This window comes from Rana temporaria, chromosome 3, assembly GCF_905171775.1.
Source record: "Rana temporaria chromosome 3, aRanTem1.1, whole genome shotgun sequence".
Classification (NCBI taxonomy): Eukaryota; Metazoa; Chordata; class Amphibia; order Anura; family Ranidae; genus Rana; species Rana temporaria.
Genome location: NC_053491.1, coordinates 487,422,319 through 487,437,661, shown reverse-complemented (window position 1 = coordinate 487,437,661; position 15,343 = coordinate 487,422,319). Strand labels below are relative to the sequence as shown.

The window sequence follows — 15,343 nt, the reverse complement described above, 5'->3', positions numbered from 1 at the left end:
GGCAAGCTCTCGTCACATTCGATGCCGTCGCCGCCATCTTGCTTCACCCTACCTATGCCTAGGAAGCTACCGCGCATGAGGGAAAGTCATTTCGAGCATGCGTGGGTTTCCACGGTGACAGGTAAGTATACACACTCTCTGGTTTCTCGGCAGGAAAACAGAGAGTAGGTTCTCTATTTTTCTCGTCGAGATTTTAAGCAGTTTTCTTGTCGAATCTTTTCTCTCTCTGTCGAATAATCTCGGACTAATAGAATGAGGTTGGACACATTCAAACCGCATATTAGATAGACACAGATCGCTATTGTCACCGTCATATTGAATCTTCTAGACATGTGCATTCGTTTTCGTTAGAATGCATTTTCGTCCGAAAATCTGATTTTTTCGTTATCGTTTTAACAAACGATAACGAAAGTGCAAGAAACGAAAACGGAAAGACCCGACATAAAAAATGCTTTATTTTCGTTTTCGTTGCGGTAAAAATTCGATGTAGAGAGATTCGACATTATAGGGAAAAGATTCGACATCATAGAGAAAAGATTCAACATTATAGAGAAAAGATTCAACATTATAGAGAAAAGATTCAACACTATAGAAATAATAGATTTGACATTACAGAGAATAGATTTCGATTTATGAGAAAATAGATTTGACATTATAGAGAATAGATTTCGATTTATGAGAAAATAGATTTGACATTATAGAGAATAGATTCGACATTATTACTAGTCATACAACATTAGAATTCTTGTAGGCAGAATATTCGAACGGAAATGTACGATTCGGCGTAAAGATTCTACGTTTGACCATTAGACAGAAACAAAGATTCGACGTTCCGGCGAATATTCTTTTGACCATTCGACAGAAACCAAGTATTATTGGATTTTCGGACGAAAGCTATTCCCCAACGAAAAACGAAATAAATCAAAACGATTTTCGGGAGTAACTAAATACATTTATTTTCCAAACGAAAACGAAAAAACGAAACAAAATATTCCAGTCTGCACATGTCTACCACAAACTGGCCGCTCAGAAACACAAGCTTGAAAATCAAACCCCCTGACATTTCTATAATCGCTTATTAACCACTTAAGGACCCCTTCACGACGATTTACGTCGGCAGAATGGCACATCAACGTATATGTACGTTGCCCTTTAAGCCCAGCCGTGGGGGCACGTGCACATGACCCGAGCCGAAGCTCCGTGATCACGGCCGTGGGACTCGCGGACCCGATCGCCGCTGGAGCCCGCGATCGGTCCCCTGAGCTGAAGAATGGTGAGAGCTGTGTGTAAACACAGCTTCCCCGTTCTTCACTGTGGCGCCGTGATCGATCGTGTGTTCCCTTATTTAGGGAATCACAATCGATGATGTCAGACCTACATCCACACCCCCCTATAGTTAGAAACACATATGAGGTCACACATAACCCCTTCAGCGCCCCCTAGTGGTTAACTCCCAAACTGCAATTATCATTTTCACAGTAAACAATGCATTTTAAATGCATTTTTTGCTGTGAAAATGACAATGGTCCCAAAAATGTGTCAAAATTGTCCGATGTGTCCGCCATAATGTCGCAGTCACGAAAAAAATCGCTGATCGCCGCCATTAGTAGTAAAAGAAAAAAAAATAATAATAAAAATACAATAAAACTATTCCCTGTTTTGTAAACGCTATAAATTTTGCGCAAACCAACTGATAAACGCTTATTGCGTTTTCTTTTTTTAACCAAAAATAGGTAGAAGAATACGTATCGGCCTAAACTGAGGAAATTTTTAATATATATATTTTTTGAGGGATATTTATTATAGCAAAAAGTAAAAAATATTGCATTTTTTTCAAAATTCACGCTCTATTTTTGTTTATAGCACAAAAAATTAAAACCGCAGAGGTGATCAAATACCACCAAAAGAAAGCTCTATTTTTAGGAAAAAAAGGACGCCAATTTTGTTTGGGAGCCACGTCGCACGACCGCGCAATTAAAGCAACGCAGTGCCGAATCGCAAAAACTGTACGGGTCCTTTAGCTATCTAAAGGTCCGTGTCTTAAGTGGTTAAGATCCCTTCACTGAGATCTCCAATTGCAATACCTGCTGTGCCCATTATGAGGGGCTCACACCATCACCGCACTAAGGCCCGGATTCAGATACATTTTCGTATCTATGGGCGGGCGTAACGTATCTCAGATACATTACGCCGCCGTAACTTAGGGCGCAAGTTCCATATTCAGAAAGAACTTGTGCCCTAAGTTACGGCGGCGTAGTGTAAATGTGTCGGTGTAAGCCCGCCTAATTCAAATGTGGATGATGTGGGCGTGTTTTATTTAAATTACTTGTGACCCCACGTATTTGACGTTTTTTACGAACGGCGCATGCGCCGTCCGTGGACGTTTCCAAGTGCGCATGCTCCAAATTACGCCGCAAACTGTCAATGCTTTCGACGTGAACGTAACTTACGTACAGCCCTATTCCCTAACGACTTACGCAAACGACGTAAAATACGACGCTGTTCGTTCGTTTCCGACGTCTATACTTACCCCTGCTTTATGAGGGGTAACGTTACGCCGGAAAAAGCCTTGTGTAAACAACGTAAAAAAAATGCGCCCAGCGGACGGACGTTTCTGAATCGGCGTATCTACCTAATTTGCATATTCCTCGCGTAAATCTACGGAAGCACCACCTAGCGTCCAGCTTAAATATGCAACTAAGATACGACGGCGTAAGAGACTTACACCGGTCGGATCGTAGGGAAATCTATGCGTAACTGATTCTACGAATCAGGCAAATAGATACGACCGCACTCACTCAGGCCCCGTACACACGAGAGGATCGATCTAGCGGATAGATCCCCTCGTGTGTACAATCCAGCGGATATTTTTCCGCTGATTTTTTCCCCCGGGGATGGATTTCCAGCGGATCAAAATCTCTTAACATGCTAAGAAATCTATCCGCTGGAATCCAGTCCAACGGATTGATCCGCTGGTCTGTACAGACTCACCGGATCAATCCGTCCGAAGGCATCCCTCTCATGCGTCGTAATGATTCGACGCATGCGTGGAAGTCCTTATATCACAGCGTCGCGCACGTCACCGCGTCATCATCGCGGCGACGGCGCGACGCGTCACCGCGGACAGAATTCCGCTGGGATTTTGATCTCATGGTTAGTACAACCATGAGATCAAAATCCGCCAGAGGATTTATCCGCGGAAACGGACCTCCGGACCGTTTCCGCGGATAAATCCTCTTGTGTGTACTAGGCCTCAGAGTTACGACGGCATATCCGCGTAACTCGTCTCTGAATCCGGGCCTAAGTTCCTGGGTCTGAACACTTGATGCTCTCACCAAACCTGCACTGAGTTCCCAGCGCTAAACACGCACCAGCTATACTCTTTATGATTTCCCAGGTCGGCACATCAGCTCTTCTTATTATGAGGGTTCCCATATCAATGTACTGAGTTCCTGGATCTGCACACCTGTTGTGGCCAAAAAGAGGAGTTCCCACCATCCCTGCCAGTTCTGCCCATTATTGGGTTTCCACCATCCCTTTTTCTGAGTTCCTGGGTCTGCACAACCGCTTTGCCCATTATGAGGAGTTCCCACCACTGCTGCATTTAATTGCCAGATCTGTACACCTGCCATGTCCATTATGGGAAGTTCCTGTTATCCCTTTGCTGAGTTTCTCTTTCTGTAGACGTACAATGCCTGTTATAGTGGGGCCCCCGCCATTCCTGCTCCGAGTTCCTAAGTCTGTCTGCTGTGCCCATTTTGATGGTCTCCTAGCATTTCTCTGGATTTTGGATGTATATCATGGAGAATATAAAAAAAGCTGTAACACATAAACTTGGGTGGAGACACAAACCTCCCAAGTATGCAGGAACAGAGCCAGGAATTATGGCAGAGAGATCTCATTGATGGAGTCTCCAAGACATATATGAAGCCAGGGTCTGACTCATTGATCTAATGCCTTTCATCTGTGATTTCCTTTTATTATAATTTTACTGTTTTACTTGGCTGAACTGTACAGCTGTATTTTTGACAATCCAGCATGACCCTCATATCCCTCTTTCTTGCTCCCTCAGACTCCTCTAATCCATTATGCAGTGAGGGATGGATACATTATGGACTCAGCTGTTACTATGTGCCTTCAAATGTAAAAACATGGAACGCCTCCAAAAAAGACTGTGAGGACAAGCAGGCCCACCTGATGGTTGTTAATAGTGAGGAAGAGATGGTATGTATTGTGAACAGATAGACCATAGCTCCCAACTGTCCCTGATTTCGATGGACTGTCCCTGATTTGGAATACAGTCCCTCAGTCCCTCTTTCCTCCCCATGTGTCCCTCATTTTGGTCTGAGCTATATAGTTGTATATAAAATGCACGTTTTATCTTTCAAAACGTTTTTCACAGTGCTAAACCTTTCCAATTTAGGCTGGGTTCACACATATACAAAATTGGATGCAGATTTCTCCGTATCCAATTCGCATTACATGGAAGTGCGACCGGATCTCAAGGGAGCCGGTTCACACATGTCAGTTGGGGGGGGGGCGGAGTCTGGATTAAAAAGGGGTTCAGTGCGTCTTTGGGTCAGGTTCAGGTGCGAATTCAGGCCAAAATTCAGCCTGGAATCACACCTGAACTGGTGAACAGGGGAACACCGGACCCTAGGCACGAAACAGGCCACATTTGTGTAAACCTGGCCTGAGAGTGATTATGACTGAGCAGGTTAACTGAAAAGATAACTCTTTTGCACACACATGGTAGCCAACACTGTGTGTTTTAACAAAAACAAATGTGTGTATTACTTGCTGCATCATCTACACAGGAATGTAACAGAATTTACACTATTGTAGCTTCTTCGCAGAGTCAAAGTGCTTTCATTTCTAATTAGAACATTCAGTGGTTCAGCTTCATGATTTTTAAGAATTATTTTAATGAAAAGAAAAAAAAGTGCAGAAATTATTTATAGAACATAGATTACAAAAACTGACATAAGCAACAATAACGTGTGAAAATAACAATAATAACTAGTAAAAAAATATTACGTAAAGTCCACCTAGTCTTTGGTTGTGTGTAGAATCTTGCGTAAGTCCAACCCAATATATCAGAGTCACTGACCATCATAAATGACTCTTCACACTCCTAAGTTTCTATGGTAAGATGGGAACCCAGAGCTGTGGGGACAGTCGTGTTTTCTATTCGCCCCTATTCACCAATCCGGGTGTTGCGGAAAGGCTTCACTTAAAAGGTCCCTAATTGCCAACTATCAAAAATACACCTATATTACCATCTTACAAGGTTTCACGATCCAACAACCAACATATAATTTAGCAACATGATATTACAATTTGTTAGACACCAAATGTGATATAGATTGTATGGATATATCTATTTTCCAAGTTAGATTTGTCTTATTCCCCTTCTGGACCTAGTAATGTGTGTATGGTGTCTAAGTGATTGGTATGTTCTTAATGTTCATATTACTGTAATCATTTTTTAAAAAGATAAGTTTATTACAGTAAGAATTATGGAGATTGTATGAAACAACTGGTGTCATGTACCTGGTAGAGACCCAACTGATGTCAGACTGTTGATAGAATTATAAAAATAGCAGGAAGAGGACAAAGGTCAGAATGTAAGTCAAGGTCAGCAACAGGATATCAGGATTAAACAGAGTCAGGAGGCAAGTTAGGTCAAAATATAAGATAATCAAGATTCAGGTCTTGTCATAAGTCACTGAAGACCACTCAGCAATTTTCATCACTTGCTGTACTCTTTACTTTGAGCACCAAAAGCCAGGGCAGGACATGCATGTACACAGGTGCAGTCTGCTGTCTACACTACAGGTACTGCTCACCTGCAGCGCTGGGTCCGAAGTCACAGTCATGGAATGTCATTTCTATGTGCAGAGAGTTGAATCCAGGGAATAGCTGGACCCCTGTTGGCTGTCCCTCTGAGCGGCCAATAATCGGCCAATAATCTTTCTTTCCTAGTCGAAGGCATCTCTTGGGTGAAGACTCAAATAGAGGACCTGGAGGTGGGGCGGGTCGGAATATCCACGGTCTAGTTAATTCCGTAGTGCCTGTGGTGCTGCGCATGAATGTCATGGAGGATTTGAATCTACCCTGCCTGTTAGACAAATTTGAGCATTCGGGCCGGTGGGCCAGTGGCTGCAGCCTGCAGGCGGTGTGGCTCAGAGTACTTCTGGCTTTCGAGGCACAACACAGAGCTAATGAGAAGCAATCCGAATAAGTGGGTGTGGTCTGCACCCCCCAAAGTAAAACTTAATTTTGGCACCACTGCAAGGGTGGTCTGGTCCCTGACAGTGGGGACCCACAGGAAACTACAAGGAGCTACAGTGATAGTAGAACCCCACAATGATCCTGTAATGCCAAGAGAATGGCTGGTGGGCATTACCTAAGATTCACTGGGGAAGCATGTTGGTACAGCCTATCAACCTGGGAACACCACCAATCTCCCTGCCCAGGCATGTTGTGTTGGCCAACATATATGCCGTGCCTCCCACTGCATCTCTGAAGCCCAACACGAAACTGAAGCGGTATGTGCCCCCTTGCAGGCAGCCATGGCTTCTTGGGACAAGCCCCGATCTAAGTCCTCTTGAGAACAGCTGGATGTTACCTTTAAGGACTTATAACAACAAAACCTGGGGAATGCCCAGGGAAAAACCAAGCCTCCTTACCGACCAGCCTGCAGAACAACCAATTAACCTGTCTAACAGTATTGCGTTAAAAACAGGGGTTTTGTCCACACGCATTTGCAAACGCATGCGTAAGCCACAGAGCCGCGCCAAGGCACCCTGTAATCTGTGGTCCTAACACTAAACAATGAGCATCCCCACAGTGGAGGCACGTGCATTCTAATGGATAGATAGGGGCAGGTGGACTGAAGGGGAGCCACCCCTCCTTAAAGGTACAGGAGCACACCAAACACCCAGCATATAGCACAATGGCTGCAAAGGTGTTGGTGCACTGCTGGACCAATATAAGCAAAGACTTATCCTTACCGCAACAGAGACTGCTTCATCAGATATTGGAAAAGCACTTATTGGTGTTTACCAACAGCCCTCAAGACTATGGACTCACTGAAGACATTGACCATTTTATTCAAAGGGGGGACACACCACCCATACAGTACAGGGGCCACATTCCGCCAGTGTTGTGCCAAGAGGTTTAGCAGTTACTTTACAATATACTATAAGGTGGGGTGATTCAGGAAAGTCGCAGCCCATGGGCCGCTCTTTTTGTACTGGTTTGAACTATGGTAAACTTGCCTGCCCCCACAGGGTGCTTACCCCCTTCCTCGGGTGGAGGAATCCCTAATGGCCCTTGGACAAGCCAAGTTCTTGTTCACCCTGGACCTTGCCAGTGCCTACTGGTAAGTCCCAGTACAGGACCAAGATCAGGAGAGGACCGCCTTTATTATACCCTTGGGCCTGTTTGAGTTCAATGTGCCCTTCAGCTTCAGTAATGCCCCCAGCACTTTCAAGCACCTAATGGAGAGATGACTTGGGGATTTAAATTTTACCTTCGTTTTACCTTGATGCAGGGCCGATCCTAGAGTCACAGGCGCCTGGGTGCAGAAATATTTCTGGTACCCCCCCACATGGGCGTGGTCTTTTTATTAACTCCTCCCCTTTACAAATGTTTCTATGGCAATGAATCAACCACAGAGATGCTCCCCCACAAAGTCTTCATTACCCTGGGATCCTTACATGATCTCTTAACAATAAACAAAATACAGGAAGAGAAGCAGAGAACTTTATTGGGACCTGGAGGGGGGCCTCTGCTATGGACACAGAGAGGGCTTCTGTTAGAGAATCTGTTAGAAAGAGCCCCAGACATACTACAGACATGATACAGGAGATGGTCAGAGACTGCAGACATGATACAGGAGATGGTCAGAGACCACAGACATAGTACAGGAGGCAGTCAGAGACTGCAGACATAGTACAGGAGGCAGTCAGTGACTGCAGACATAGTACAGGAGGCAGTCAGAGACTGCAGACATAGTACATGAGATGGTCAGAGACTGCAGACATAATACAGGAGATGGTCAGAGACTGCAGACATGATACAGGAGATGGTCAGAGAACACATACATAGTACAGGAGGCAGTCAGAGACTGCAGACATAGTACAGGAGATGGTCAGAGACTACAGACATAATACAGGAGATGGCCAAAGACTGCAGACACAGTACAGGAGATGATCAGAGACTGCAGTCACAGTACAGGAGATGATCAGAGACTGCAGACATAGTACAGGAGATGATCAGAGACCGCAGACATAGTACAGGAGACGATCAGAGACTGCAGACATAGTACAGGAGATGATCAGAGACTGCAGACATAGTACAGGAGATGGTCAGAGACTGCAGACATAGTAAAGGAGATGGTCAGAGACTACAGACATAGCACAGGAGATGGTCAGAGACACATCATTTCTGGACAGACACACACCTATGCTCAGTACACTAGTTCTGGATGGACACAAACAAGGAGAGAAGGAGGGAGGGGAAATCTCTGCCACTTTGGCACCCCCACCTCTGCAGGCGCCTGGGTGCAAAGCACCCTGTGCACCCTGCCTAGGATCGGCCCTGCCTTGATGATATTATTATATTTTCCAAGACTTTCGAGGACCCTGTTAAATTTCTGGACTGGGTGTTCTCCTGTTTGTTGCAATATGGCCTAAAACCTAAGCCCAGCAAGTGCTGCCTGGTGAGGCAAAAAATCAAATACTTGGGTAATGTGGTAGAAGATGGAGGTGTGTCCCAGAACTGGGCAAAATACAGGCCATCTAGGATTGGCATCAACCACTCCCAAAACCATCACAGAACTACGCTCCTTCTTGGGTCTGGTGGGATATTAACAGTGGTTCATCCCGAAATCTGTGAAGATAGCCCCCCGCTTACCCACTTGTAGTGTAGGCACAGCACACAACAGAAGGGCAGGTCCTTGCAATTTATTCAAGCTCAATGGCATGAACCACAGCAGCAAGCTTTTGAAACATTGCTGGCCTATGCTAAATACACCCTGCCATTTTTGGGTTATACACAGATGGGAGCCTCCAGGGTCTTGGGGCTGTCCTGGCCCAAGTTCAGAATGGCCAAGAGAGGGTGATTGCCTATGTCAACAGAAGCCCACTGAGAAAACCCCCCACAACTAAAGTTCTTTTAAGTTCGAAAGCTGGTAGAGACACCCCCAAAAAGACTTGCAGCTGTAATTGCAGAGAAAAGGGGGTTCTACAAAGTATGGACTCAGGGGGGCGCCATACAAATGCCCCCTTCCCCCACACGTTTCACATATTTATTTGTAAAAAAAAAAAAGAAAAACATTTATAATTTTCCTTCCACTTCACAATTATGTGCCCCCCTGTGTTGGTCTATCACATAAAATTCCATGAAATACATTTAAGTTTTTTTGTTATTAACCACTTGCTGACGGCCGTACGACTTTGTACGGCCTCAGCGCGGCTCCCAATCTCTAACAGGTCGTCTTTTTACGGCCGCCCCTTTGCACGTTCCCTTGGACACAGCCAATCACAGATCGCCGTGAACGGCCAATCGGAGCGGCCGTTTCCTAGGCGATCTGTGCGGCCAATGAGAGATGATCTCATATGTTTACATATGAGATCATCTCTCATTCCCGTCAGTAGTTTGGTTTTTCCGCGCTAGGACTAGGTTATGAATGCTGCTGCCTCCCCTTAAGTACTCTCAAAAGAGAGTTAATAAATATATGTGTTGACGTTTTGGGGTAGGTGGCGCTGCTGATCTGATGAAGGGCTATCTATCTTTGAATGATATGCAAGTATATAGGCAAATACTGAATGTTGGGTTCCTTCCTTTGGTTTAGCTTAAATATATAGCCACCATTAGGATGTGAGGTCCCCCTTTTTATTGATTGGCAGTGTGTTTCCACTCTCAATTGATGAATGGTTCCTGTGTATCCGCCAAGGACATTTAAAAATGTTTGAGAAAGAGGCTCAAATTAAATATAAAGAAACGATACGTTAGAGAAAGGGATATTAGTTGATGTCCCCTGGACCCAGTGTGATATTGGTAGGTAATATCAATTGTATTTGGACTGGGAAATTTTCAATAATCCAATGTGCAAGCTTCTGTTGGTAATTAGTTCAATAAAAAACATATATAATGAATTATGTAAGTTGGCAGAAAAAATCTATATATATAAAGATGCCCCTAAGTGAAAAACTCTTATTCCGTGATAAACGCTAGTTATCTGTATCATATATGAAGTGTGTATCCAATATCAATGTTCAATCCAACAGGAAAAACAGAAAAAAAGGGGGAAAAAAGAAAAAATTGCAAAAAATGTAAAAAATCCTTTGCAATGCAAGCTATTATAGCTTCAAACTGTGCCCACTTAAAGTGCTATGTGCTGCTCAAAATTGAGTAATAGTAAATGTGTCCTCAAATAAAAATAATACAAGTTGAAAAAGGCAAAAAATGATATGAAGAAAAAATATATATATATAGTTCGCTAGATTTCACAGGAACAGAAGCAAAAAATATAAAAAAATAAAAAAATATAAAAAATCCTTTGCAATGCAGGCTATTATAGCTTCAAACTGTGCCCATTTAAAGTGCTATGTGCTACTCAAAATTGAGTAATAGTAAATGTGTCCTCAAATAAAAATAATGCAAGTTGAAAAAAGCAAAAAATGATGTGAAGAAAAAATATATATATATCATTCGCTAGATTTCACATTGGGCTTTAAGTCCCGCAATTTATGATTAGTTGCACTTTGGATTATTAATATGTTAGTATCCAAAAGTTTCTACTGCGATAAGTTGTATAGATGTTTAGAAAGTATTATTCGCAATTTCATTCAAAAGATTCCAATGCCAAAGTAAGGAAAATAAAAACCAAAAACATCAGGTGTTCCTTAATGGGGTTAATTAAGCAATATGATCCCCAACATGATTAAACAGATAATTCTTATTCCGCTCTCATCAATTTTCCTCTATTCACACTTTGATTTGACTGGCGATCCCCCCTGTTGTCTCCCCACTCACCGGACAGATGTCCCCTCAAGGGGGTGTAGGGCTTGCCTGAAATAAGCTTCAGGGAGCTATCAGATGATTACCTCTCCTCCTTATTTCAGTCTGGTGAGGGGCAGCTTTCTCCCAGGGTGCCGTGTCTTTTCTCATAAGTTTTCAATAGTATGAAAGATAAAGGAAATCCACATAGAGTAGTAGATTCTAGACTTGATGGTCAGTTTTACTAAAAAGTGATCACATCAAGTACATAAATGGTTTTAAAATTGCTACAACCCAGGCAAGAAAACGAGTAACATAAATAAAATATAAAATAAAATAAAATAAACCCGTTCTTGTGCTGGCTGCAGCTGTAAGACTAGGTCCCAGTCCTCCAACTAATTTGTACACTCGCCCGGTGCGTTTAGTTTGGCCCAGCGGTATCTCTCAGCTTGTGTCGCAGCTGATGCTCCACGGCTCTGAAGTCCGTACCCGGAAATAACTAGTAGCGGTGCGTGCGTGTGAGATAACAGACGCTGTAGGTCACCTGACTAGTTTCGTCTATGGACGTTTTCAAAGGTGATGGACGTCTGTCATTACACACTCATTTTTGTATGATATTCGGCAGCCAATTCCCTCCTATCAGGGAGGGGCCAAACCCCTTTGATCAAATCGAGGGTTTCAGATGCAATAGGGGAGGCGTGTTCGCCAAATACATGCAAAGGACATGATCTTCTCAATCACCCAAGGGAATTAGATAATTTAACCCTTATGGGGATAAACCAAAAAAATGGGAGTATATGGAATTGAGGATATTAAATATTTATACATATAAGCCTAAACTTAGGTTGTAGCAGACATGCTTTTTATAGAGCAGGAAATTGGATACCGTTTTTCATACCAATTAATTGATCAACTTTAACTTCAAAATATATGTTACATCATATTAGTCCCTCTATAAATCTGATAGTGGATGTTTAGTAGATTTCACCGTTATATTATAACTTAGTGTGGTGCCTATAATGTATCGGGGGCTATATTTTATTAATGAAACCAATAGAGGGTTGATATTAATAGTCTTTGTGTGTGAGAACATATCACTTAGATGGAAATAAATTTAGTTTTTATGTAAGTCCCTTAACCATTTGTGCCCTGGATGTAAATTGACCTAAATTGGGTATTGTATCAATTACCATTGTATAAAATATTCCTACATAAGTTCAAGAATTTGGGGGAACCATGGTCTCTAAAGGGAACAGTGGACGGGTTGTGTACCATGCTTTCAGGATTGTCCCAGGTAGTGTGGAAAAATAAAAAATTGCTATGGCTGGGCTATTCGGTTATATAATATTTCTTTGTTTTCCCTTATTCTCTGTTATATTTTATATATTTGTATATATTACTTCCCTTCACTACGGGAATGAGTTTAAGAGGGTTGGTGTGGTAATTCCAGATGGAAATAGTTGCAACTGGTAAGGGCTGCATCCAAAGACTTATTTCACCTTATTGTATCCCAAAAGTTGTATGTTGTACAACTTATGTTATATCTTCCAGTGATACCATCAAATTAGCTGTTATAGGATCATTTTCTGGGTTTAGGAGTTAGTAGTTGGATATGTAACAGTTAAGATCAATGTCTATGTTCATTCCTTTTGGTGCCAAAGTCCCCATCCTATAAATCCACTCAGTTTCGTTTTGTGAAATTTGTATTTTTCTGTTTCCTCCTCTCCAGTGATCTTGTACTGTGTCTATACCATAGAATATCATTTGGGAAGGGTCATTGTTATGTACTTCACTAAAATGTTTCGACAAACTGTGGTATGGGAACCCTTTGCGGATGTTTTTTATATGTTCCCTTATTCTGACTTTTAGAGGCCTTGTGGTTCTGCCTATGTATTGTAATTTACAGGGACATTCAACCACATATGTCACATGCGTGGTATTACAGGTTATGAGTTTTCTAATACGGTATTCTTTATGGTAAGTATTCGATGAGAAGGTGAGGCGTCTTCGCGTTTGTTTTTTGCTTTTTTTACATGGGAGGCATCTCTGACACCTGTAGAACCCTTTTAAATCCGGGCACAATTCAACTGGTTTTGGTGGATTCACCACATTGTGTACTAGTTGTTTCCTCAAGGTCGGTGCCTTCCGGTAAATGAAGTGTGGTTTGTTAGGTAGAATTTTTGCTAATGAAATATCCTCTTTGAGAATAGGCCAATATTTTTTCATAATTTTCTCTAATTGCCGATATTGATTGCTATATTCTGTTATGAAGGCTGTGTCATATGTATTTCCCTTTGGTCTTGGATTTGTATTTAGTAACAGTGCTCTATCCATATTTCGTATGTTTTCTTTTAATTTTAGTAATGGTAGATGTTGGTAGCCTTTCTCTTCAAATCTATTAAGTAACAGATCCGCTTGTGTGTCAAAGTCCTCAATTCTGTGGCAATTCCTCCTTATTCTAAGGAGTTGGCCTTTTGGGATATTTGATATCCATTTACTGTGATGGCAACTAATTGTGGGTATATACCCATTTCTGTCTGTTTGCTTGAAGTATGTCTTAGTACACAATGATCCTTCATGCTTGAAGATCTCCAGATCTAGGTATTCAATAATTTCTTTATGCCATTTACCCGTAAATCTGATGTTAAAACGGTTCTGATTAAGTTTTTGCATAAAGAGTTCAAGTGTATCAGATGATCCTTCCCATAAGATGATAATATCATCTATATATCGCCTGTATAGTTTCATTTGTGGTATGTGTTGATTATAGATGTACTGTTGTTCCCACATATCCATGAATAGATTTGCGACGCTTGGGGCGTAGCGAGCCCCCATCGCTACTCCCCTTGTTTGCACGTAATATTCTTTATTGTACCAGAAATGGTTGTGTTGCATTGCTAGTTGGAGTCCCTCTAAAATGTAATGGATTTGTTCCTGTCTCATATCCGATTTTTCATGTAGCGCTTCTTCTACTCCTTTAAGGCCATCAGTTTGATTTATGCTGGTGTACAATGATTCTACATCTATGGTGGCAAGCAAAAGATTTTCTGTGTTGTCAAAGTTTTGAAGCTCTTTAATCAATTGTGTGCCATCTTTCAGATGTGATCTCCCCTGGGATACTATTGGTTTCAAGTACTGGTCAAGGTATTCACCTAGTCTGGAAAAGACTGAATTTATACCGCTAATGATGGGTCTACCAGGCGGATTGACTTGTCGTTTATGAATTTTTGGTACTTGGTATATTACAGGAGTCTTACTTGCTTCAGTTACCAAATAGTCCGATTCCTTTTTGGTCAGGATCTGCATATCTCGGCCTTTCTTAACATACGTTCTGAGTAATTTTTCATACTGGAATTTAGGGTTTCCTTTTAATTTCTTATATGTTCCTTCCACCTTCAGTAAATTTTCCATTTCTTGTTCATAGTCTTTAATATTTAAAATCACGAGACCCCCCCCTTTGTCTGCTGGTCTAAAGACCACTCCCTTCTTCTTAGAGATTTCTTTAATGGTTTTCCAGATATTTCTTGTATGTTTCTTTCCTTTATTTTCAATCTGTTTTATTTCTTGTTCCACCATTTTCTTGAAGGCCGAAATACATTGGTTGCCTTTTGTTTGTGGATTGTAAACAGAGCGGTTTTTGAGTTTAGTTTGTTTGTAAATAGATTGTTGTTGTGTTGTTTCATTAGGGTTCAGGGAAAAATGTTTCTTCAAATTAAGTTTCCTTATAAATTTTTGAAGATCAATGTACGTATTAAAGTGATCCAAATTTTTTTCTGGGGCGTATTTGAGTCCCAAATCAAGTACTTTCAGTTCATCTTCGGAAAAAATGGCTTCACTCAAATTATAAATTCCTTGGCCTAATGTTCTCGCTGTCTTTTTCTTCTTGCCCCCTCTCTTCCCTCTTGGTCGTCGGTTCTTTCTGAGGACCAATCTTCCGTTGTGATGTTCCTGTCCCATTGTTGTATTCTTCCTTGTCTCCCATGAGGGTCCTGAGTATGTTGATATGTCTGATATCCTACTCCTTCCTGTCCTCTCTGTATGTCTCGTGGGGTCCCTTGTTCGCCAATTTGTCCTCGTTGTCTCCACGTATGTCCTCTCCAATTTGGGTTTTTGTAAGAGGGTCTTGTTTGCCATCTTCCTGGAGGTCTGTTTTGAGGGTTGGCCCTTTGAAAACCCCTCTGGTCCCTTTGGTTAGTTCTTTCACGCATTCCTGTATTGGTTCCAGCATCTAGTTCTCTTTCATAGGGGCTTCTATTTCTTCTTGGGGTATTAATTCTTTGATAGTTAGGGTTCCTGGAGTGTCTTGGTGTGTTATTTCCTATTCCTCTATGTG

At 42.0% G+C, this 15,343-nt stretch overlaps 1 protein-coding gene across 1 annotated transcript in view; it reads left to right on the top strand.

Annotated features, from left to right (window-relative positions):
• The window catches only part of LOC120930808 (asialoglycoprotein receptor 2-like), a 43,539-nt gene that overhangs the window by 17,217 nt on the left and 10,979 nt on the right, over positions 1–15,343 (top strand). Inside the window, exon 4 of the mRNA XM_040341984.1 lies at positions 4,073–4,224. Within this exon, the coding sequence (XP_040197918.1) occupies positions 4,073–4,224 (152 nt within the window). The remainder of the gene's footprint in view (positions 1–4,072; positions 4,225–15,343) is intronic.